This window comes from Ascaphus truei, chromosome 1 (assembly GCF_040206685.1).
Source record: "Ascaphus truei isolate aAscTru1 chromosome 1, aAscTru1.hap1, whole genome shotgun sequence".
Taxonomy (NCBI): domain Eukaryota; kingdom Metazoa; phylum Chordata; class Amphibia; order Anura; family Ascaphidae; genus Ascaphus; species Ascaphus truei.
The window spans coordinates 43,477,931-43,500,518 of NC_134483.1; the positions used below are offsets into that span (position 1 = coordinate 43,477,931).

The 22,588-nt window shown below is 42.1% G+C and overlaps 1 protein-coding gene across 3 annotated transcripts in view; it reads right to left on the reverse strand.

The window, feature by feature from the left end:
* The window catches only part of ATP8B1 (ATPase phospholipid transporting 8B1), a 114,704-nt gene extending 92,597 nt beyond the window's left edge, over window positions 1–22,107 (reverse strand). For 2 of the 3 annotated variants that reach the window (XM_075587036.1, XM_075587027.1), the window contains exon 1: window positions 21,695–22,106. Coding sequence is in view for 1 of the 3 variants with exons in the window: in XM_075587020.1 (XP_075443135.1) it covers window positions 18,812–18,874 (63 nt within the window). In the remaining 2 variants the exon portion in view is untranslated. Of the gene's footprint in view, window positions 1–18,811; window positions 18,885–21,694 lie in introns of all 3 variants that reach the window. The other variant, XM_075587020.1, reaches the window with a different exon arrangement.
* Window positions 22,108–22,588: the final 481 nt, after the last annotated feature.

Genomic DNA, 22,588 nt, shown 5'->3' on the forward strand with positions numbered 1-22,588 from the left:
AGGGTTCTGTTCTTTTGATGTATACGTTCTGATTTTACCTTAAATGCACCCCTCTACAACATTAGACATTGAGTGGAGCAGGGCATTTCTGTTTAATTAAGAACTATACAGAGGCGCATGCGCGAAGCCAAGGTGAATGGAAGCCTAGTGTTCTAGCTCCCTTCGCACCGGCACAAATATCAAATAAAAGCGGCACACAAAGTGATTTTTTTATCCCCACCACAGCCCGATTCACTGAGGGGAACACATTGGGATGCCAACCAGGGGAAAAAAAGTGAAGCAAAAGGGCCCCTCGGTCACTGCCTATTTCAACACAAACACCGCGGCAGCAACAACAAGTAGTTCAGACATACCTGCGCCAAATATGCCGTCAGACTCCGACAGCGAGAGGTCTGCTCAGAGACCGGATGACCAAGAACTGGTCACTTGAAAGGACCTCCGCGAATTTTGCGGGGAGATGAAACAGTTCTTCCGTAAAGAGCTATGGGAACTAAGACGGGACCTGGACGGGCTGAGGGAGCGGACCGGAGCCCTAGAAACTAAAATGGACGACAACACGAGGGCGCTGCAGCAGACGAATAAATTAGTGGCTCGGCTGGAGGAAAAGATGAGGGATATCTCCGATAAACAGGAGGATATGGAGAAAAGGGATCGACGAAACAATGTTCGAATCAGGGGGGTCCCAGAATCAGTCAGCGATCCGGAGGACTGTGTGCAGAAGTGGCTGGAGCATCTGCTCCCTGATAAAACAGCACAGGACTTTCACCTAGATAGGTGCCATCGAGCCCTGCGGTCCAAGCCACAAGCAGGAGACCCCCCGCGCGATATCATCGTCTGATTCCACTAGTCTGGACGCTTTGGTTGGCACAGACATATCCCAGGGATAGAGATAACCACAATTTGGCAATGATAGTCATAAATGCATTCTCACTCAAAGAGGGGGAGTTCGCCTGAGCAGACCTACTGACGACGCACTAGGAGATCAAGCAAGCAAACCCGGTAGACCAAACAGAAGAATACCAAGGTGGAACAGACATCGTACTAGTCACAGTAGTAGAGGGAGCTCGCGCCTCCGGCCTTTCCACTCCCCCCCCCACCTTCCCCATCCCTATTTTGATCCTAAGTTTAAATTGGCTACTGTACCATATTACTTCAAGGAAGCCATATGTTAATGTTTACATTGTTCATGTATAAGGGAGATATTGCAAGTATCTTTTACTTATGCTGTACAAAGGATGTTCTCTTTTTGTACAATGCGATACTACTTTTAGTGACAAAAAATTTCAATAAAATTGAAGTTATATAAAAAAAAAAAAAAAAAAAAAAAAGGAAGTGTATTTATTTTCCCTTGTATGCACAGGAAGGTGGGGGAAAACCAAGGTCTAATTTCTTAACTTTAACCCATCCCCCACGTATAACAAATTTATATATGTGACATGCCATTGACATACACACACAGTTCTTCTCTCATACACACACGTGTACATATCACAGATCAAATAAATCACACACACACCCCAATGACGTGTATATTGCCATGTGATGATATATGTTCACAAGCTATGATGTTTTGTTTACAATTGTTGGAGTGCTAGTTGAAGAATATCCATCCAGCCCAAAAAGTAAACAACTTAATTCGATAGATGTGCAGAGAAATCAAGTAATACAGGAAGATCAGTGAATCATTGTGGAGATTTTAGAAGGAGTGTTAGTTAGGACAAACACACGGTTACAGTTTTACGGAAGCACTTAAACCGGACTTGTCACATCTCGCGTATCTGATGGTAAAGGCAGAAATTCGTGCAACACCCAGGAAGTGTGATGCTCCATGTCATTTTCCCCACATTGCTACTACGACTGAAATCAAGGGTGGTGCAGGCATTGTGAAATTAACTAAAACCAGCAACAAGTGTGTTTAAAAAATACCTGAGTGTCCTCATGGGAACAGTCCCACTGGTGTCTATCCCAAGCAATACCTTTACGGCAGGGGTGGTCAACTCCAGTCCTCAAGGTCCACCAACAGGTCAGGTACTCAGTATATACCTGTTTCACAGTAATAGCCACCATCACCTGGAAAACCATTCCATAAAACCACTAAACTTTCCATGAAGAAGCTCTCTTGTATTCACTGAGGCACCTTGTACCTTTCAGTTAAGATATGCACATTAGAATTTCACCAATGAAGAACCAACAACTTGATACCATCCCTTATACCATCCTTTATACAACAACTTTTTAAACAAATTCCTCTCCCACATCCCCCAAGAAGAAACCCAGAAATGCTCACATGAACTGTTCCCTCCACCCTCAGTATTTCTGAACCCTGCTCCCGTGATGACACTCATACATACACATGGCCATAGTTTTAATAGAAGCAGCCGTATTAAGATGGAAGGGTAGGGCATATCCTCCTCAGTGAGCACACACACAAGGAGGACGAGCTAAAGGGATTAAACTCCCAACAAGTCATCATGCTTCGAAAAGCAAATGTGTTAATTTCTTAAACTAGTCATCACTGTAGTTTGTGGTAATTGAAAATACAAAGTATCAATATATTATATTAAAATACAGGATTTGATCCTAAGGAGAATATCTATTCAAATAAATATTAAGCAAGTCATTGTCTATATATCAGCTATTTGTGGATAGTCAAACTTAGACAGTTATAGATAGACCCTATTAAAGTCAGATTATCCATTGGATTCAGGTGTCCCTTATTTTATGATAATGCTTTACTGTTTTTTGGGTTTTTTTAAAGAAAAAAGGACCATCAACATTATTTCATTTATTGTTCGTACTTCAACATTCTTTGATGGAGCTTTGATTTTTCCATGAGGCGGAGATAGGTTCTCAATCAACCGTTAAAATATGAGTAATCAATTTACGATTGGAAGGAGTTATATTTTCCAAGGGCTTGAATAAAATAATAACTGGATCAAATGGAATATAAAATCTTAAAAAAAGGTCTCTTTGATTAACCTTTGTACAATTACCCAAAATTGTTATACCACCTATGCGAGCCAAGTCACGATTTTATCCCATTGTCTCCTAAATTGGCTTGAAGTTTCTGGGAACATACTGCTCAGTCTCTTTAGGGATAGATACCATCTGAACATTATTTTATGGATAGATATGCTCCTCTCTAGTTGTGCATATTGAAGTTTTAGAGGCTGTATCCCAAATATCTATCCAGTCCTTGTTTTATATATTTCTACCTGTAAAGCGGACTCCCATTTTGTCATACAATATATACATGATTGGCAAGACCTCCAATAGGTACCAGCTCCTCCTAGATTATACACTCTAGATCTTTTTGATAGCTTATTTCTACATGGACTCTGAAAGGTTGTTGAGGGCAAATCTTTATTAGGGTAGGAGTGATGCACGAAATGTCCGATTTGAAAGTATCTAAACAGGTCAGGATTGGGTGGAGCATATTTGGGCAAAGATAAAAAAAAATTAAAAAAGGTGCCTTCCTTTAGATAACAGGTTAGCAAAATCCTGAAGGTTTCCAATATTTGAAATATCATACGATCTTGAAATAAACCCTGGAGGGAAATTTGGGTTATTAAATATAGGGATTTTAGAAGGGGAAGCAATAGATATTTAGAATTGGCTGAATAACAGAAAAGGAATTACATTAGAGCAAATTTATTCAACTTGGCCTTTTGTCCTTTGAGTGGGCAAAAATAAGAGTTTTCACATATGAGGATTCTATATTCACCCAGAAATATCCTATATCTTGGAGTCAGAATGGCAATATGCAACTTCTTTTAGGTGGGATACCAGATAAAAAAATGTATTGATGTCTAGAACCGCTAGTCCCCACCCCCACTTTTTAGACAAGTAGAACAGACCATACTAGCCGTGGCCTTTTGTCTTGCCAGATAGTATATTCCAATTTATTATGAATAACTTATAGGGATTCAGACCGGAAGGGTTTTGAAGTGGAATAATAATAATAACAAATAATAATAATAATAATAATAAATGTAAAATAGTCATCTTAATTGAATTTATTCACCCTACATTCAATTTCTGTAGACAATTTTTAATCTGAGGATAGAACCAGAAAGTTATATTTAAATAGGGACTGAATTTTGCTGGGAAGATGCCAAAGTATTTTAAATGAGTCTCTCTCCACTTAAAATACAAATTTAAATTATTATAATTTAATTTTAATTATAACAAAATTTGGTTTGAAGATTTTGATTTGTCCAAATTGTGACCCGCACATTTGGAAGGGAAGTCAATGGATTTGATATTGTCTGAATGATATCGTCCGCAAAGAGGGACAGTTAATATCTCATTGACAATCTTAATTTAAATTACAAAGTAACTGCACTACCAAGGATCTTAACTACAGATGCCTGCGGAATATGTGCACAAGGCAAACAAGTGCAAGTGGCTGCAGTAGCACACGAAGCTCGGATCTATGAGAAGAGGGCTAGAGCAGGGGACTACAAGTCCCATGAGTGCTAGGGAGACAGCTGGATGAATAGGACTGAGCGGAGGTGCGGCCTCCGCGGAAGCAGGGATAGGCTGCAAGGTGCAGGAGACGGATAGAGAGATTAGTGTTGACGTGCAGCTGGGGAGCGGTGTGCGCGCGGTACTAGCGGAGGGGCAGAGACCAGCTCTGTGTGATCCTTGAAAGCCCTCCGTGAGCGCGCGCACGCTCTGTAAGGTGTGCGGGAACCTGTACAGCAGGAGTCAAGGAGGAAGCGCGCCGCAAGGAACGCACTCTCTGACCGCTTGCAGCGGGATGCTGTGCAGCAGGAGGTAAGGAGGCAACACACCGCAGGGGAAGTGTTCCCCGATTCCTTACACTCTCTGGAATGTACCAACAATTATACACAAACTTTGACACCGTAGTGTCCAATTAACGTTTGACCCTCTAAACCCCATGTGTTACTTTTAGTGGGCTCTCTATGACAGGACTCCCCAATTAAGTCCTCTTTGAAGATCCCAGACCCCAGAAAGGTCTTGACCTGTCAAAAAAAACCAAAAAAAAAACCTTATATATTGTATTTTTTTAAAATAAAACTCCAACCACATTAAACCCTGAAGCACCAGATGTATTAAAACACATGATATTATCATGACAACTGGCTTTCCATGTGTAGCCCTGTTTCCCCTACAACACAGGAAGACTACTAATGCTGTTTGTAACCTGTTGGCTCGCAGGGCCTGAGCCTCTGCCACGGAGAGCCCTGGGCGGTGTATGTACTTACCAGATGCAGCGCATCCACCTGTGAGGGATCCCAGCAGAGTGGGAGTTGTTCCTTGCAGGACACCAATATAATAATATACACACTGAATGCATATACAGGTAAACCCCGTTATAACATGGTCCTCGGGGTCCACCCTGAGACCACCGCGTTAGTAACGGGGTCGCGCTAATTTTTTTTAAAAATGGCCGCCGCGCGCCTGATCGGGAGAGAGGGAGTGAGGGAGTGAGGAGGGAAGGAAGTTAATTAAATAAATAAAAAGTTTTTAAAAAATGGCGGCGATTCATCCCTCCTCCCTCTCCCTCCCAGCCCCCTCCCTCTCCCTCCCAGCCCCCTCCCTCTCCCTCCCAGCCCCCTGGTTTTGCGGTGCACGGCAACGTGTGTCTGGTCCTGCTGACATGTGAAAAACGAGAGAGGAGTCGAGTGTGACCATTTATTGCACATACATATATTTACATCAGTCCTCTTCATTCTCTGAGTGGTACAGATCTAGAAATAGGATTATTACATTCCACGGAGCTCTGTCAGTCGAGTGGAAATCAGCCACTGCGGGCCCAGGGAATCCCTTTCCTTAGAGGAGGAAGTTGTCACGGCCGGGTCATCACATGCTGACGTCACTTCCGGGATCGTCTGCAACGGAGGAGATTGCCAGCCACCACCAGTCCAGCAGAGTGTAGGAACCCCCTGAGGCTACCATCCAGAAGGTCATCACTCCCACATTGGATTTAACAACTAGGTGGCAATAGATCCTGGGACAGCTCAGAGGACAGCCAGGACACAGATAAGGGATTCCCCCCAAATTGCATTTATGTGCTTTGAGTGTGTGCAGTGTGTGTCAGTGTGAGCAATGAGCAGTGTGTGTGCAGTGTGTGTCAGTGTGAGCAATGAGCAGTGTGTGTGTGCAGTGTGCAGTGTGTGTCAGTGTGAGCAATGAGCAGTGTGTGTGTGCAGAGTGCAGTGTGTGTCAGTGTGAGCAATGAGCAGTGTGTGCAGTGTGTAGTGTGTGTCAGTGAGAGCAATGAGCAGTGTGTGTGCAGTGTTTGCAGTGTGAGCAATGAGCAGTGTGTGTGCAGTGTGTGCAGTGTGAGCAGTGTGTGTGCAGAGAGAGTGTGTGCAGCGAGTGTGTGGAGTGTGCAAAAAAAACGGGAGCCACGGGAAAACCGCGTTATAACCTGTATTTAGTTAAGGTATTTGTTATTGTTATTTGTTATTGTACAGTGATCTTATATGCGTACACATCACGTAATCCTTCCCACTAGAGATACAACTATCCAAAGCGTCTTGCAGAAGGCAACTCTCCACCGTGTCCAATGTCCCACACCCAAACCCCAGTGTGTGTTGACCGCGCGTCCACTATGGAGAGAGTATATAGTTGGTGCACTTGGTGTATGTGATTACCAGCAGACAACTTTGCAAAGGATCCGCCGAAACGTGATACCTTCCGCGATGTCCTTCCAGGCGATCCCACCCGGGTATATGTTATGACTGTCTCTGAAGAGGCCTTGTCCCAAACTTCTCTTAGGAAATGCAGCGTCCGCTGTGTCCTTGACTTTGCACACTAATGGGCCATGTTCCTATTCTAGGGCCTGTCCCTACAGCAACCACAAGCTGAATGTGACTCAGGGGCCTATCTGGGGCCTAGGAGGGTCTCTGGCCTAGTGTAGAGGCTACTTGCCTCTCTACACACGCAGCTCCTACCTCCTCCCCTTCCTGGTCTTGACTGCCTAATGTGCTCCCCTGCGCAACCTCCTATCTCTTTCTAGTGCCCTATTGGCTTCCTGGCACCAGCCTATACATGCTCAGCCTTTCCTTTCATTCTTTGGCTGAGCATAGTTCATGGTAGCCTTGTGTTCCCACGTCCCTGCCTTGAATTGTTCCTGTTGTGCTTTAACCCTCTGCTGCTTATCTCTTCTGTGTAGCGACCCGGCTTGATTTTAGGACCTCTCTCTGGATTACCAACCCCGGCTTGCCTCTGACCATCTGCTATTCTCCATCCCTGACCATGGCTATCGGACCAACTACATTCCTACTGGCTCCATCCCCAGACCACAGCAACATCAACAAAGTGTATTATCTTATGTATTAATGAAAAGGTTTTACATCTTAATGTGTTATATGGAAAAAACAAAGCTTCAGCTGACAGAATAAACACAGTGACAGTCTTGACTTACCCTAAAGGATTGGTGGACATAGCTTTGGACATAACTTCAATTTGAAAGCAAACCTTAAAAATTTAGTTTTTTTTAGGGCAAATCGCTTTCACATTACTGCAATATGTTTAGCACATTAAAGCTGCAGACCAAGCAATATATCTTGTGTATAAAAATAAATAAAAAATAAATTAAAATAGATTATGTGCCATGAGAAAATACTTTTTTTTTTTTAAACACAATGACATTTGTAATGTATTATAATGTAACAAGCATTTTTTTATTTGATAGCAACCATTTATAAAGTGTTATCCCCTTCCTCTTCTGAAACAGGCTCTGGCCCACCCCTTTTTGAAACCTGCCCTCTCTTGCAGTGCACCAATTGTATCTAGTGACTGCCTGGTCACATCATCTTCCCACAGAACTTTGTATATTTGGTCCTCTTCTGCTGCACCGACAGCCATTTAGTGAACTCCCAAGCCGAATCTTCGCCGATCGATCACAGGAGAACGGATTGATCGGCGAATTACTTATCATTGCGTGGATTGTATTTGTAACGGTTCGACCCCTACCCAATCTCATATGGGCCCGTAGGTGTAGAAACTGCCCCCCGTTACATGTCAGTGTAGTGTGGTGCACCTGATGGCTCACAGGACTCCCGAGTCTCCCGCTCGTTGGTAGTGGGGATTTCACCATGACAGGCGTGTGAGGTAGTGCTGAGTTCTACTCACAGTTGGTACAGCGCCTCCATCCCTTCCAGATCCCCACGATAGCAGGGAGGAGTCTCTTCTCCCTGATTAACTCCAGTCACAGGCAAGTAGGGTCTTTGAATCAAGGGCATCTTTATTATCATCTTGCATGGCAGACTGCCCATCATAGCGGCCGGTACTTATCCGCACATCATATAGCTGCACACCTCAAGGAAGTTCCCTCCTGACTCTGTAATAGAGACAGGGATATTCCTGCCACCTCTCCCGTAGGGAGGGCCACCAGCTTTGTCAGAGCCCCGGACACAGTGTGGGGTCAGCTTGTCACTCTGTCACTTGAACTTCACAGACTTGATTCCAGACAGAGCAGACTTGAACCTTGAACTACTAGCTTTAGGAAGTTATGCGTAATATATAGCTTCCAGAAGACCCACCCCTGTGTCACTAACAGTGGACACAGAGCATGCTGTCACTTCCTTTGCTACACCTTACACATTACAAGGAGGTTGAGGGCAAACCTCCATGATTACTTCTGGCAAACCTGCCCTCTTAACAGGAATTACTGCACAGAATGAGAGAGGTATGTAAACCCAAAATTACACAGGGCTACTGTACATGATGATGCACACATTAAAGGGGAAGAAAATGAAATTGAGAAAAAATAAATAAACCACTACAGCTTGGACTGCTACTTTAACCCTTTAACCACTTACTACAATATACAATAAGCATGTTTGTCAGACCTTGATTATAATACGCACACCAGCACTTTCATGACCACAGGGCCCTGTATTGCTATCCAGGCCCCAGCAAAAGAGTTTTTATTGGTGAATGCAATGATTGAGCTCTGCCATGCAAGTATATTTCAGGGCTTGTTGGCAGCGAAATGGTATGTGTCATGTATGTGATACATTTATTCCTAGAAACAGGTACCCAGGATCTGCAAGCTTCATATAGCTTTCAAGGCTAAATATTGCTCTTTGACTAAAATATTGTCCCTTGTAATTCAGTGTTCCAAAGACATCACAATCCTAAGCAGGGGTAAAAGAAAAAGGTGTTCCAGAGACTCACAAAAACCTTGCATATCAATAAGCAAAGAAGTTAAGGTATGATGAAAGTACAAGAGATGAACCAGGCCATTGTCACTATGCACACACAGGGAACAATACTTCTATTAAAGTACTTCATAGGTCAGGTTTGGTGGTTTTACAGATTAATATATTTGGATACCATTTACTTACTGTATATTAGTCTGCAGACTTTCCCTCAACTTCATGCCTCAAAAGTCATCAGTCCCACTGTTCAATTTGTAGTGTGAACAACCAGCTGATTGATTGCAGCACGTTTCCCACACATTCTAGAGTAAGATCTGTGAGGAAGCCCAACAGAGCAGCTGAGAGCAAGTGACATCTGGATATATTCCAGATCATTTATAGTATTAGGGTGTAACATGCCAAAAGATCCTCTTTGGGATGTGTAAAGCGTTGCCACATACATTTGCTTCATCATTCCCACTTTCTCTGCCCAGTTCCCAAACAAGTGGCCCTGCTTTCACTGGCCTAGATGCTGACAAGTGCAATTCTCAGATGTGATTAAAAAGTGACAGTTGTCTGGCATTGTATGTTGCAGATGATAAAACCTAGCTTTGTCAGCCTGAATTAATTAGTGGCAATTATCTGTGAAACCCAATCTGTTTATGCAAATACTTTTGGGATGCCTATGCTTCTAACCGCTGTAAAGACAGTGTGCTCAAAAACATCTTGGAAGCCTTTCCACCTTGTCAAGCATCCAACAGGCTTCACATACATACTGCACGTGTTGTCGTTTTTTTGGTACAAAAAGTATTCAACCTGGAAATGTCCAACATGCCAAAATAAGTATGGCTACAGTACCATAATAAAAGTAAAATATGCTAGCCAAAATAACCTATCGAAATCTGTTAATATTCCCAAAAAGTACAAAAATCAGGCTATATTTATAGAAGTTTCTAAACTTTTAACATTGTCATGGTCAAAGGCTTTGGACATTTTTTTTTAAAATCTTTATCCAATGTCTTTTGGTGATAACCGTTCATCAGTCCTCAAAGCCACATGTATGTATATCTTTATTTCTATAGCGCCATCCATGTACATAGCGCTGTACAGCAATAATACACGTGACATAATATAAACACAACAGGAATAAGCGCTTCAGACAAAAGTCACACTAGGAAAATGAGTCCCTGCCCCGAAGAGCTTACAATCCAAGTGGTAAATTGGGAGAACTTGCGTCTGCAAGGGACCAAGGGCAGTACACATGAGATGTATACTATCAGCCAGTGGAGCTACCCATATGCTTAGTTAAAGATGGTCTTAAAGTGGAGAGAGGGTGACAAGTAAACATGTAAATTGTTCTGTTTCATTACAATAATTATGGTGCCATCTTTTGATAGGTAAACCAAAAAAATGCAAGTACTCGAAATAAGATGAACGCGAGAAAAGGAAAACCTATTCATTTTTTACAATATTTAAGTAAGTAAAACAGTTACAATAAGGGTGACAGAATATTTTTTGTAAGGTAGCCAATCATTGGCTTTTTGATGTGTGGCTGCCTCTAAAATTTCACAAAATGACTGTAAATAAAAATACCACATGAGCACATTCACGTCTCGGACAAGTCTGATACCCTGCTTTCCCCATTATCTCGTAGCATACAGTGCTTACCCAGCCGCCGAGGATTCTGGGTAATATGCAAATGAGTACAAGCAGTGTGTCACTTTTTACTTCTTGTCCATTGTAACATGGAGCCATATAAGCTCCACATTACACAGCTACCATATTACACAGCTTTTCAGCACAGCCCGAGTAAAAGTGCATAGGCAGTAACATCTACTCACGGACCCTTAGAGTCTCATCAGTGCAACATTACTGTGCAAGATTACAAAGGGACGAATTGGCAATCACACAAGATACACCGTCTTTTATGGATACCTGGTGCCGTTATGGTTAGTCATCTGTTCTTCCACCTTAACCTCGTTTAACCCAAACCTGTAATAAAAAGGATTGGAAAAGTGCACACACCCTCTGCCGGGTACAAACAGGTCCCAACAGGAGAGCTGCTGGAGATTTCGCATCACAAGTGGGGTTTGTAATGTTAAGTTACGATGGAGAGAGACTATTTCATCGTAAGTAGTCATTGTAGAAAAAAGGTGCTGTGGCAAACTTATCACTCAGGAAAGCAAGTGTAGATTTGATGAATAACTATAGATCCTATTATGGACTTAATTACTTGGTATAATATTATAATGGGATGGATGGAAGGTTTATTCAGTAACTGCTGCAGTCTGTGTCCACGATCAGAGCCAGATTTCTGATTTTGACAATGGTTCAAATGGAAAAGAACATTTCTGCAAGCTACATTTTCTTAATACGCATCACCCTTCCGCCAGGATTCACCCGGCTATAATAAAAGCCTTGCCCCCCTTTGTGCGTGGAGTTCAATATATACCCCCCTTTTTTCCAGTGGAAGTAGATAAACTCCAGATTCGTCCTATTGCAACCTTTAAATTCTGAACAAGAAAAAACATTGGACACAAAGATATTTAACAATGCTTCTATTCCATGGCAGCATTTGTTTTTTTTTTTTTTTTAAACCAAGACTTAACATACTACATTTTACATCATTGCCATCACTTCACTCACTGAGCCACGACAATACGCAAAGCATCTTCATGCATTCCACCTCCAAGTGTCATAAATGTCATCACACAAACAAGAGGACTACACAAAATAAGCAAAAACTAAATAGATATTTTACTGTAAATGTAGTTCCATATGTGACCCAAGTGTTTGTCCCTTAACAACAGAACACTGACCCCTAGCAGGTTCCTCTCCATGGAACTAAGACTATGCGAAGTCATTTAAGGAGGCTGGTGAAGGAAGAGAGACTAGGAGGGGGAGTGAGCCTTAAGTGCTGGGGGCAGCCATGACAGATCAGAACTGTATGGAGCCAAGGAAGTGAGGCTGTGTCCAAAGCCTCCTGCACATGTCCGCAGGAAAGCAGGGGAGCTCAGCAGCCAGTGAGCCCAGCTACAGAAAACCAGAGCAGGAGACAGACGGCTAACGGAGGGGATACCCCGATTCAGAGGAAAGTGGTACCACATTACCCATCTTTGTGAAGCACAGGCCTGCCACTTACAGCTTAATACATGAGCTCCAATTACATACCAGTATCACACAGCACAGCCTGAGCACCCAGGATTGTGAGGCCTCATACAGTGACGAACACACACCTTAGTTGTACTGTGATGTTATGCATTAGTGTTATGTTTTGGATGCAGTGATCTTAGTCATAAAGGGTCACGTGGCTACTGACAAACTGTGTAGTAGAGCCATTTCTTCTATTCAGAAACATACACATGTATATCCATCTCCTGTTGCGGTGTCCCCTTTTTTACTGGCCCCACACACGTGTGAGGGTTACTATAATTGTATGGACTCAGGCCCCCAGCTCATAGACTGAGGTATAGCCAAATAAAGAGGGGTTACACATACACATACACATACACATACATCTCCCACAATGTTTATAATACATTTTTAAACATGTTAAGCTCAACATCTGAGTAACTTATATGTGGCCAAACAGGAAGCACTAAATTTAGCCTTCTAAATAAATGCAGCCGACTGTCATCTCATTCTTTAACCTTCTGAAGATGTGAAATTGTGCCAAACCCAACATTTTTACACATCTATTCTTATGAAGAACAGAATGGTCATAACAGTTGACAACTTGGTTTAAGAGAGCAGACTGTAAACCTGATCACCATTTCATAGCCAAGAAAAATAAAAAAGTACAGCAAAAAAAGAACAAAAAGTACCTGCCCAATACACGGGTAACAGACTTACACAAGATCCCTTATATCAACTACTCCCTGGTTGAGAAGCCTGTGACTTGCTCAACAGGCCCTGCGCACGTTTACACTAAAAATTATTTCTTGCAACTACTAGTATAGTTGTCCTGGACAACATGGGCTATATTACCAAGATACCTTTTTATTGGGGCAACGTGAATATTATTCAAAGTCTGAGATGTTTTTTAGGTATGGGTGTAATTGAAGGAAAGAAGTGATTGGGTGTCATACATAAAACCCTCTAAAATGCCTTTACTTGGGAATATTTTGTTTTACTGGTTCTACAGTAATAGATTGCATTACTGTTCCTAATCTACCGTAGCCAAGATAAAAAGGAATGTAACTTGCTTTTTTAAATCATCACACATTGGTTGTTGAGACTATATTATTTTCTGTGCAAGTATTACCACCGATTATAGGAAATATGATACATATGGTGAAGGGCACACCAATACTTCCGGCTAAATGAAGAACACAAACATAATAAATGATTTTCGTTAAAGTGTCCTCAGTCTATGCTCAAGACATTTCCAATAATCAAATGTGAAATGCTTCTGACCCCGTCAACAAAAACACTACTATTCGATTAGCCAAGGAATTTGACAAAGTGTTTAGATGGGATATTCTGCAAGTCAGTACATGTAAGCATATAGTAGCTTCAAGCATGCAACAAATAAATGGGAAAGTAAAGTGGGTAAAGTTGAACTCTTACACCACGTCCCTAGCAAGGCGAATCCATATTCCTGATTGGTTGCTATCCTAAGGTCATCTCCAATAATCCCAAGAGAATAAGATTTGTATGCCTGTGTTGCCCACGGTTCAGTCAGTGGACTGAACAGGAAGAGGAGACTGACCGCGGAAATAGAGAATGCATCCTGCTTAACAAACAGTAACATCGCACCAAAGGGAAGAGGACATGTTAAAATGTTGATTTTGTTTAAATGTGATGAACTGGATTTGTGGTTTACCTGTAGGATTTAAATATCATTAATAACACCTGATTGGAAAAAAGGCATGCATCAATATTTAACCAATTGAACAAGTCACTGCGATTGGTTTACTCTTGTGCTTGAAGGAGCTACACCTTTAACGGCCATTTTAATTCCCATGGACCTTAGTGTGGGCTCAATGGGTGGCATCAGGAAGGGGATGTCTCAATACAGAGATTCAAGGCTCCATAACCGGTCCGATTCCTTCATCTTCCACATTGACTTCCTGCACATTAAGAGATGTCCAAAATGTAAGAGGTCAGGAACCATGTAACGTGGGGTTTTTCTTTACCATGTCACAGACTGGTGACAATCTGCGGACGACTCTCCAAGCACACACCACGCTTTGCTCACTGCCTAATGATATTTTGCAAACATTGCAAAATGGAAGACAAATTACATGACATTATCCCTTTGCGGCTTGTCAAAGTGTTTCGCAGCGATAGATTTGCACATCTCTAGTAACTTATATACCGGCCCTTGTGGGACGCAATAAAGAAAAAGCTGACCATGTTGTTATACTGTAGTTATATGGAGATATATGGAGATATTGGCGGATAAGACAAAGCTTTACTTGCACCCCTGGTATTTTTCAGTCAATTCAAATTCTAAAGAGCTATTACCCAAATTAGAGAGAGGGATGTGTTACCAGCCCCCTCCATAGCTAGAAACCCACTAATAGATGCACTCCTGGGCTATTAAAACATAACATTTATTATAACAATTAAAAGGAACTACACATATGTAATGATCATGAATCGTGAAAAAATAATAAATCGTTAAGTGAATTAAAATATGTAGGAGTAGGTGTGGTACTGGTGAAGCTGACTATCAGGTGTATAGCCCTAGTGTCGAATAATGTAATCTTAGACAACTCCTAGAATTAATGTGGCAATCAATCCACCTATTGACCAAACTAAATGTAGGGCAACTAATCCCAATTGGTGTGGCTGCTTAGATTGGCATTGATGTGCTTATAATGTAATAAAGGTGTTAGCCCTCACACAGCATACCTAAAAACCAACCAAAAATTGCAATATATACAACAAAACCAGTAGGAAAGGTATAACAATTGGAATACTCATAACGTACAGGAAAAGGTTAGAGACCCGTATCAATGCTTTAATAGCAACAATAAAAAGGTTATAAGTTCACCTTTTGACTAAAACGCATTGATAAGGCACACAGCCTGTCATGAAACCTGCTAAGTTAGCAAGAAAGAAATTAACTGCTACTATGATCACAAAAATTGTGCACAGCTGTGTATTATTCTATCAGCAAGCATGACACTATATGGACTAGCAGACAGATATATACTGCAATTTCACATACACACACAGTGGTGCCTGACAAAGGAAAAATCCCTCATTATCCAACTGCTGCTTTAGCCAAGATAAAGTTGACTGCACAGAGATTGTACACAACTGCGTATTAGTCTATTAGCAAGCATAACATGGTATAACCCAGCAAGCAAATGAACACTATGATCTCGTCTATGCACACGGCGGTGCCTAGCAAGGGAGAAATCCCTCAGTATCCAATGCAAATACATTCACAATGTAGCTACCACACGAGTAACAAGTTGCCAGCGACACACAGTTTCAAACCCTCCTCAGTGAAGACGTCACTGTGTAATGTATTTTGGACTATATATCACAGGTTTTATATTTTCATTGTTTGCATGAGCGCTATTGTTCACCTATATTTCCACCGCGTAATGTATTTGCATTGAACCTTTTGTTCGCGAACACTAAATATTGAATCCTAAGGACACAACACATGATTGGCCTTCTTAGATCAGTTGGGATAAACGGATATGTTCGACCTTTTGGTTAAGACAGGGGTCCTAATCTCCAGTCCTCAAAACTCCCTAGCCGGTCAGGTCTTCAGTATATCCCCGCTTCAGCAAAGGTGGCTCAAATCAGTGACAGTCTTCAACTGAGCCACCTGAGCTGAAGCAGGGAAATCATCAAAACCTAACCTGTTGGGGTGCGGGGGACTGAAGTTGAGAATACAAGGTAACTGCACTTGATACACGATTTTTTAGCACCAGCCAGGGGCACGTCATATAATGATTTGTACATACAGAACACAATTACAAACACAGGAACATAACACAGATTGGATAAATCAAACAAGATAAATGCAACACTGGGATTAAGGAGCTCCTGGCCCCAAGAGCTTGCAAACTGCAAATGTTTCCCCCCCATATGGTTTGGCTGTAAATAGAGAACTGGCCTCTATATGGGTTTTAAAGACTAAGGAATGCTTGCTTACCTTTAAAAAAAAACAAAAAAAAAGTTAACTTTTCCTGTGTCAGAGGGATCAGCAACACAGTACAGTTTATTTCTGGCCCATCTAGTAGCAAAGACATTAATAGTGTTAATGTAAATAATTTATCTTTAGTACCTTCACTGTTGAAAGCATGTTTAAGACTCAGTTTAATCAATGTTTCAGAAACAGGGGCTCTTCTAGTTTTTCAAAGGGAAAATCTATGGGATTGAGAAATAGCTCTTGCTAGCCCAAATGTGATCGTTGATATTTGTAGATATGTGACCAGCATATATTCACTGTCTAGAAGAGAAGACAACTACTGTAATTGCTCTGTCTGGGCGTCTTGAATCCTTTCTACTACAACTAGAACCAGCACCACCACCGTCATGGCCTTCCTCCATGCTTTGGCTTGATGTTGGGTTACCACTTGAGGTAGACACACAACTGCATGGGCTACTATCAGAAATAACCCCAGTGGCGTAATTATGCCTTAAGGGGCTCCTGGGCGACGTCACAACATCATGGCAACATGCCAACATGATGTAGTGGAGGGCTGCTGTGTTAGGCCACAATTATAGTTGTGGCGTGCACGTGATGTCACGCGCAAAGCATGCTGGAGGTGACAGGGAGGCAGGGCTGGGACATAATGTGAATGATTCCCACTCATTGGCTGAACAGCTCACGTGATGCGGCCATCGTGTGAAAAAAAACAATTAAATTGTATTTTCAAAAATAGCGTACGCGGTTATGTGCGTTCTATTGCCTTCCTCAGAGGTACGCCCTTTTGTTCGCGAACACTAAAATCGCGCCTTAGGCTGTCACGTCAAAAACAAGTGTATTGAATACATCACGCGCGTCTATAGTAGGAGCGACACTGCGACGGCTTGGTCGCGATTGCAGAAAGTCAATGAAAATTGATTTTGCAGCGACCACGTGAGCGGTACAGCCAATGAGGGCGAACAGCTCACGGCCACACCCCCGCCACGTGGTCTAACTCTAAGCAAAAATCGCTGCTACAACGGCGACGGATGACCTCACCAGGACTACAAGCATGGCCTTACAGAGGCCCAGCTCTCTCCCCAGCAATCAGTTTCAGCTGGGGGGTGGGGGGCATTAAGAGTCCAGAAAGAGGATTCTGACTTCCTGTGGCAACTCCTTAAACCACCCCTCCCCTGAGATAGGGCCTCCCTGCAGTTACACCACTGAGCAACCCTATGGTATTCCTTTGTAATGGTTCTGCTTTTTCAGCAGTGACTGGTATATTTGTGTGTCCGTCATCCTCTGCCTGTGATGAGTCTTACCATAGCCATTCACTTTCAACAGAAGGATGTATGACTCGCCTGACTCAGTATCCGACTCGGACCCTACCCTCACAGGAACTTCTGCTGGTGCCCTTTGCACATCCCGAATCCACATTTAGAAGAAGAATACTCCTCCCTCTCTCTCACATTAGTATTAACCAAATATGCACATACGTGGACATGGATGGACATGTAACACAGCATCTAGTTGTTTTTGGACAACTTTACCCACCCTGGTGATGGGGAGTTTATAGTCAATACCCAATGAGGAAGATGGTGTATATTCGGTTTTACTTCTTTTCGTACAAGCATGCAGTTATCATAGCAGCTACTGTACTATCCTTTTCTACAGTGTCCCACTAATTAGGCTCTTCTGGCTGCTGTCAGCACGGCTATGATTGACACCAGCATGCAGGTGCTCTCTTCTGCTAATATCAGACAATGTTTTTATTACAATTCACACAGTGTGATTCGTCAGCAGATCACAGTTTATTGCAGGGGGAGGACTATTTTTATTTTATTTAGGAACCAGCCAGAATATTTTAGGAGACAAAGTTTTGCAGAGAGGCAGGGGAAAGGACAGCAAGAGGGGCGGCTGTTCTGGCGTCATCCCCCATACGGTCGTCAGTTCTGTATGTCAGTGTATATCTGTGACATACACTGAACTCCCATGACTATACAGAATTGAGAGCATGCATGGGCAGAGTCCCGCAGCTCTCGCTCTCCCTTCCCCGTCCCTTGCAACATGCGCCTTTCCCATTCAATTCTTACCCCATCCTCACTTTACACAGCACACTAACCGGCAAAGTGCTGACTGACCCATCAGTACCCGCTCGCCCTATCCTGATTTGCAGTCACGTTAGCGAAAGCCGGAAAGGGCACGCTGCTGCCATTCATGGCTGCACTGGCAAAATTTTAGGTGGCCAGTATTTTCCCATCCCTGGCTCACTGTGTCCGTAAGATTCCCTTCCCGCTACCCCCTTTTAAGCTCCCTTCCAAAGCTACAAGCGGGCCCTATAATCTCAGCATTAAGCAAACGTTGCTTTTTTTAAAAAAATTATTTTTTATAGAGAATTTCACAAAATGGCAAAGCTGGGTGTAATAGCAATGCACATGGCCCAAGCCTATTGGTTTAATGCTCGACAAAATCGCTTGTACACACAGCTGTATTTCTCTGCATCAAAAAAAAAACCTACTGCAAAAGATTGCGGTCATTTTGACTTCGGCTAAGGCCATAGTCGCTCCGCGCGCGCTGGGGTCGGAACGCTCACCTTGTCAAGCAGCGATCTGTGGTTATGACGACATGTGGCTGGTTTGCCCTCATTGGCCAGCATTCCGTCGTCACTAGTAAAGACAAAATACTTGTCTTTACAAAAATGTGGTCACGCATTGCGATCTCTACACGCGCACAGGCAGGAACTGGGCCCGGCCCCATCAAGTGGCAGATCTTGTTCCCGCAGCGCACGCCATAGAGTGCGCTGCAGCTGACACTGGGGACACAGCCTAAATTATATAGAGGTTTTCACAAATTTCACAATTTTTCCTTGAAAATATATTTTTGGGGGGGGGGGGAGGGGAGGAAATTTCATTACGCTCTGATCCGAGTTATCACACCGCAATACCCAAATAACTGTTTCTTAAGCTAAAACTCAATCAGCTCAGAATCGCAGTGTGATCACCTTTATTGGAGCCTAGCAAAATACCTGCATTAGATTAGATTACTTACTTTGTACAAAACATTAAACTACTGAAGGATTTCATATTGAAAACATGTGAATCACAAACTGCTACTGTATTAAATCTATAGGTTTGTCCACCAAAACTCTCAGTCTGATACTAATTGGCCAAGTCTGTCGTCATCAGTTTAATGCTGCTAGTGGCTTACAAGCAGATACATGTTGAGCCATTGTCTGCGAGCATTCATTGTGCAACATATGAAGCAAAAACAAAAAGGCAGAGAAACTGGGTGTTGAAGTGAGGAGGGGGAGGGGTGGATAAATGCCCCTTTACCCTTCAATGTAGTGAAAAATATTTAGGTTAAGTTATTAAGAATGCATACAATGTGTTTTCATTATATAGCAAGGACAACGTATGTGGCATATAGAACTATTGCCGGCACGATGAGTCTCTGCCATTGAGAGCATGCAGTCGAGTTCTCGGACCCTGGATGAGTTAAAGGGACTTGGCCTGGGAACTGACACAGAGCTGCAAACCATGCTCACACGTTAAACGTTTTAAAATAATAATAATAAAAATCAGCCACATAAAAGGAGCACTCTAAGACTAATAGAGCAAAATGAGGATGTGATGCTATCAAGTGACCATATAATAAATAGCTACACAACCTGCAGAAGGCCAATTACTGCATCTGTCACGTTTTGCTGTTATGTAGCAGTCAAATATTCTAGTCATAGGAAAGGTGCAGTCGTTATTTTGTCACGCGTTGCGTTCCTGTACATTGTTGGCACACAATAAATAAGAGGCAAACATACATGTACATTATGGACTAAATATGGATAAAACCTCTCACTGCTTTTCATAATACTGCTTTGCACCTTTTCTTATTTACTCAAACATACTGTACAAGTATAGCGTAACATTTCATTTCACCACACCTGGTCTTATCTTGACAATATGAACTAGTCCCAGTGTGATAAGAGCTCTTATAAACCTGGAATATTTCACTGTAAGAAAATATTACCTTGCCAGAATTCTCGCTTTGAGCACTAATCATATTTTACAATACTACACAGCCCGCCCCTTTACTGTACAGGAGCACTTCAGTCAACCACCTAAGCCAGTCATATTCCACGTGTGTTCCATTGAACTCGAGGGGGATTTTCCAGAGAATTGGGCAACTGTCAATTACAACATTTATCTTCTAAAAATCTCACTTTTCCAGCTCGGCTTAAAATGGGGGGGGGGGGGGTGAGGAGGGGGGGTGGGGGTGAGGAGGGGGGGGGAAACCTGACAAGAGTTTTATATAAACAAACAATGAAAATACAATAATGTTAGAACACAAAAAGAGTTGGTATTAAAATCTTAACTGGTTTAAGGTCTCCGTAGATTTCTCCCACCATGCTAAAAGGAAATTCTCATCCTGTTCTGATTTAACATTTCCCAACTCTAAACCTAATTTATCAATTTGGTCGGACTGGTTTTGGTGAACCAGGTCTCAATGTGATTTCTGAACTTACATTTCAGTTTCTCAAATCAGGTTGGCTTTTGAGGTTGATAACAGAAGCAAACTTCCCGCATGTCTGTCAATACATATCTGTACTTATTTTTAACAAAGTTAATTGGCGAAAAAACATCTCACAAAACAAAATTTGGGGAACAATTGTAATGTTAATTTAATGTCTAATTGTTAAAGACGTTATTCAAATTGTGTTAATTTTCCAAATTTTTTAACATTCACAGTCAGGTTTTATTTTAAGGATTTCATATTGTTCCTTTCCTTAAACCGATTTCAGTCAACTTTTCTTTTGTGCTCCATCATCAGGTGACCCACTCAAAAAGCGGTCATAGGCCACACCATTTAAATAAATAAGTAAAATATAATTTTACCAGACTCTATAAAATGATAAACTAAAAAAGCACTATATTCGTAAAATCTAAGGTCACCTATTGTTTCAATCTGAGCTCATCCAAAGTACTTAGCTTTAAACCATGGTCCCCTCCCACATAACACAACAGGTAATGAAGTTTAATAAGACAAAGCAAACACAAACCAGAACGGCTGGTGTTGAAAATGTATCACGTTTCTGTTAAAGCAGCTTTGACATTATCAGAATATTAAAGGAATTCAACATAAAAAATAAAAACAAAAAAACAAATCACATTGAACCTTTTGGTTGTCACAGGTGGTTGGCATTTTGTACTTAATACATTTTTTATAAGGTGTAAAACAGCCAAATATAACATTATTCTAAAGTGGATCAGAACTACAAACAATCTGACCTTGAAATTAAAAGCAGACCGGTATCAAAGTGATAATGTTAACACGTGACCTACCAAGACAATGTATCTTGTATTAGTTTGTGCCAACATAGGAAGAATTACATCCATTAACCTGCCTCAGGTGAACAAAACACAATCAAACTCAGGAAGCTGGCAGAGAGCTAAATAACAAGAAGTCATTAATCTTTGCTTACCTGATGGGCGATTCTAACAGGCTTCCTGAAGACTTTGTTCTCAAGTCCCTCTCCTTGACTGAATTAAAACTAGATGAACCCCTGACACTGTCCCATTGCAAAAAATCCTTATACACCTGGTGTTCTCATTCCATCCTCACAAATGGCTTCCTCCTTGCCGTGTCACACTTGACAAACAAGTTTGTCAACTTTCAGCTGCCTGTTGATCTCTTTGTGCAGAGAGAGACATTAACACACAGTGCTCACCTCCAAGCTCAGAGGGAAATGAAGCATGGGATGGCTCAAGTGAGGTCTTTGGGAGGGCCAGGCTCTGGGTCATGTGACCTCAGGTAAGGGAAAGGCCAGCAGCAGAGTGCTTGGGGTCCTTAGCATTCATACCTCCTCCAGCACCTCTCCCACTGACTACCAACCCTCCCCTCCTGTCTGCAATTTGAATGTGCTCAGGTTACACAATTACTCAGTCAAATAAAAAAGACACACATAAGAACTTTAAGCAAATCCTTTACGTTGAATGGAAATGTACCTACATGCCTACATTAGGTCAACCAGGGTAGGTATCTGTCACAAAACACTTAATCAATACTTGCAAATGGGTCCCTGCTGAGTATAAGGACTCCTGTGTATTGTGACTTCTCCTGCAGAGCATTGCACATACACATCTTCAAGACTGGAGCTGCATACAGAGATGTGCGAATTTCACGCTTTTGGAATTGCTAAAACGTGTGCCAACTTTTGCCCACATTTTGCAGAAATGGTATATAATTTATATATATATATATATATATAGTGTGTGTGTGTGTGTGTGTGTGTCATGTGACCTGAATTTGGGGTCGTGTGACCTACACATTGACTTTTAATGTGTGGCAATAAAAAGAAATCAGGCAAACTTTTCAC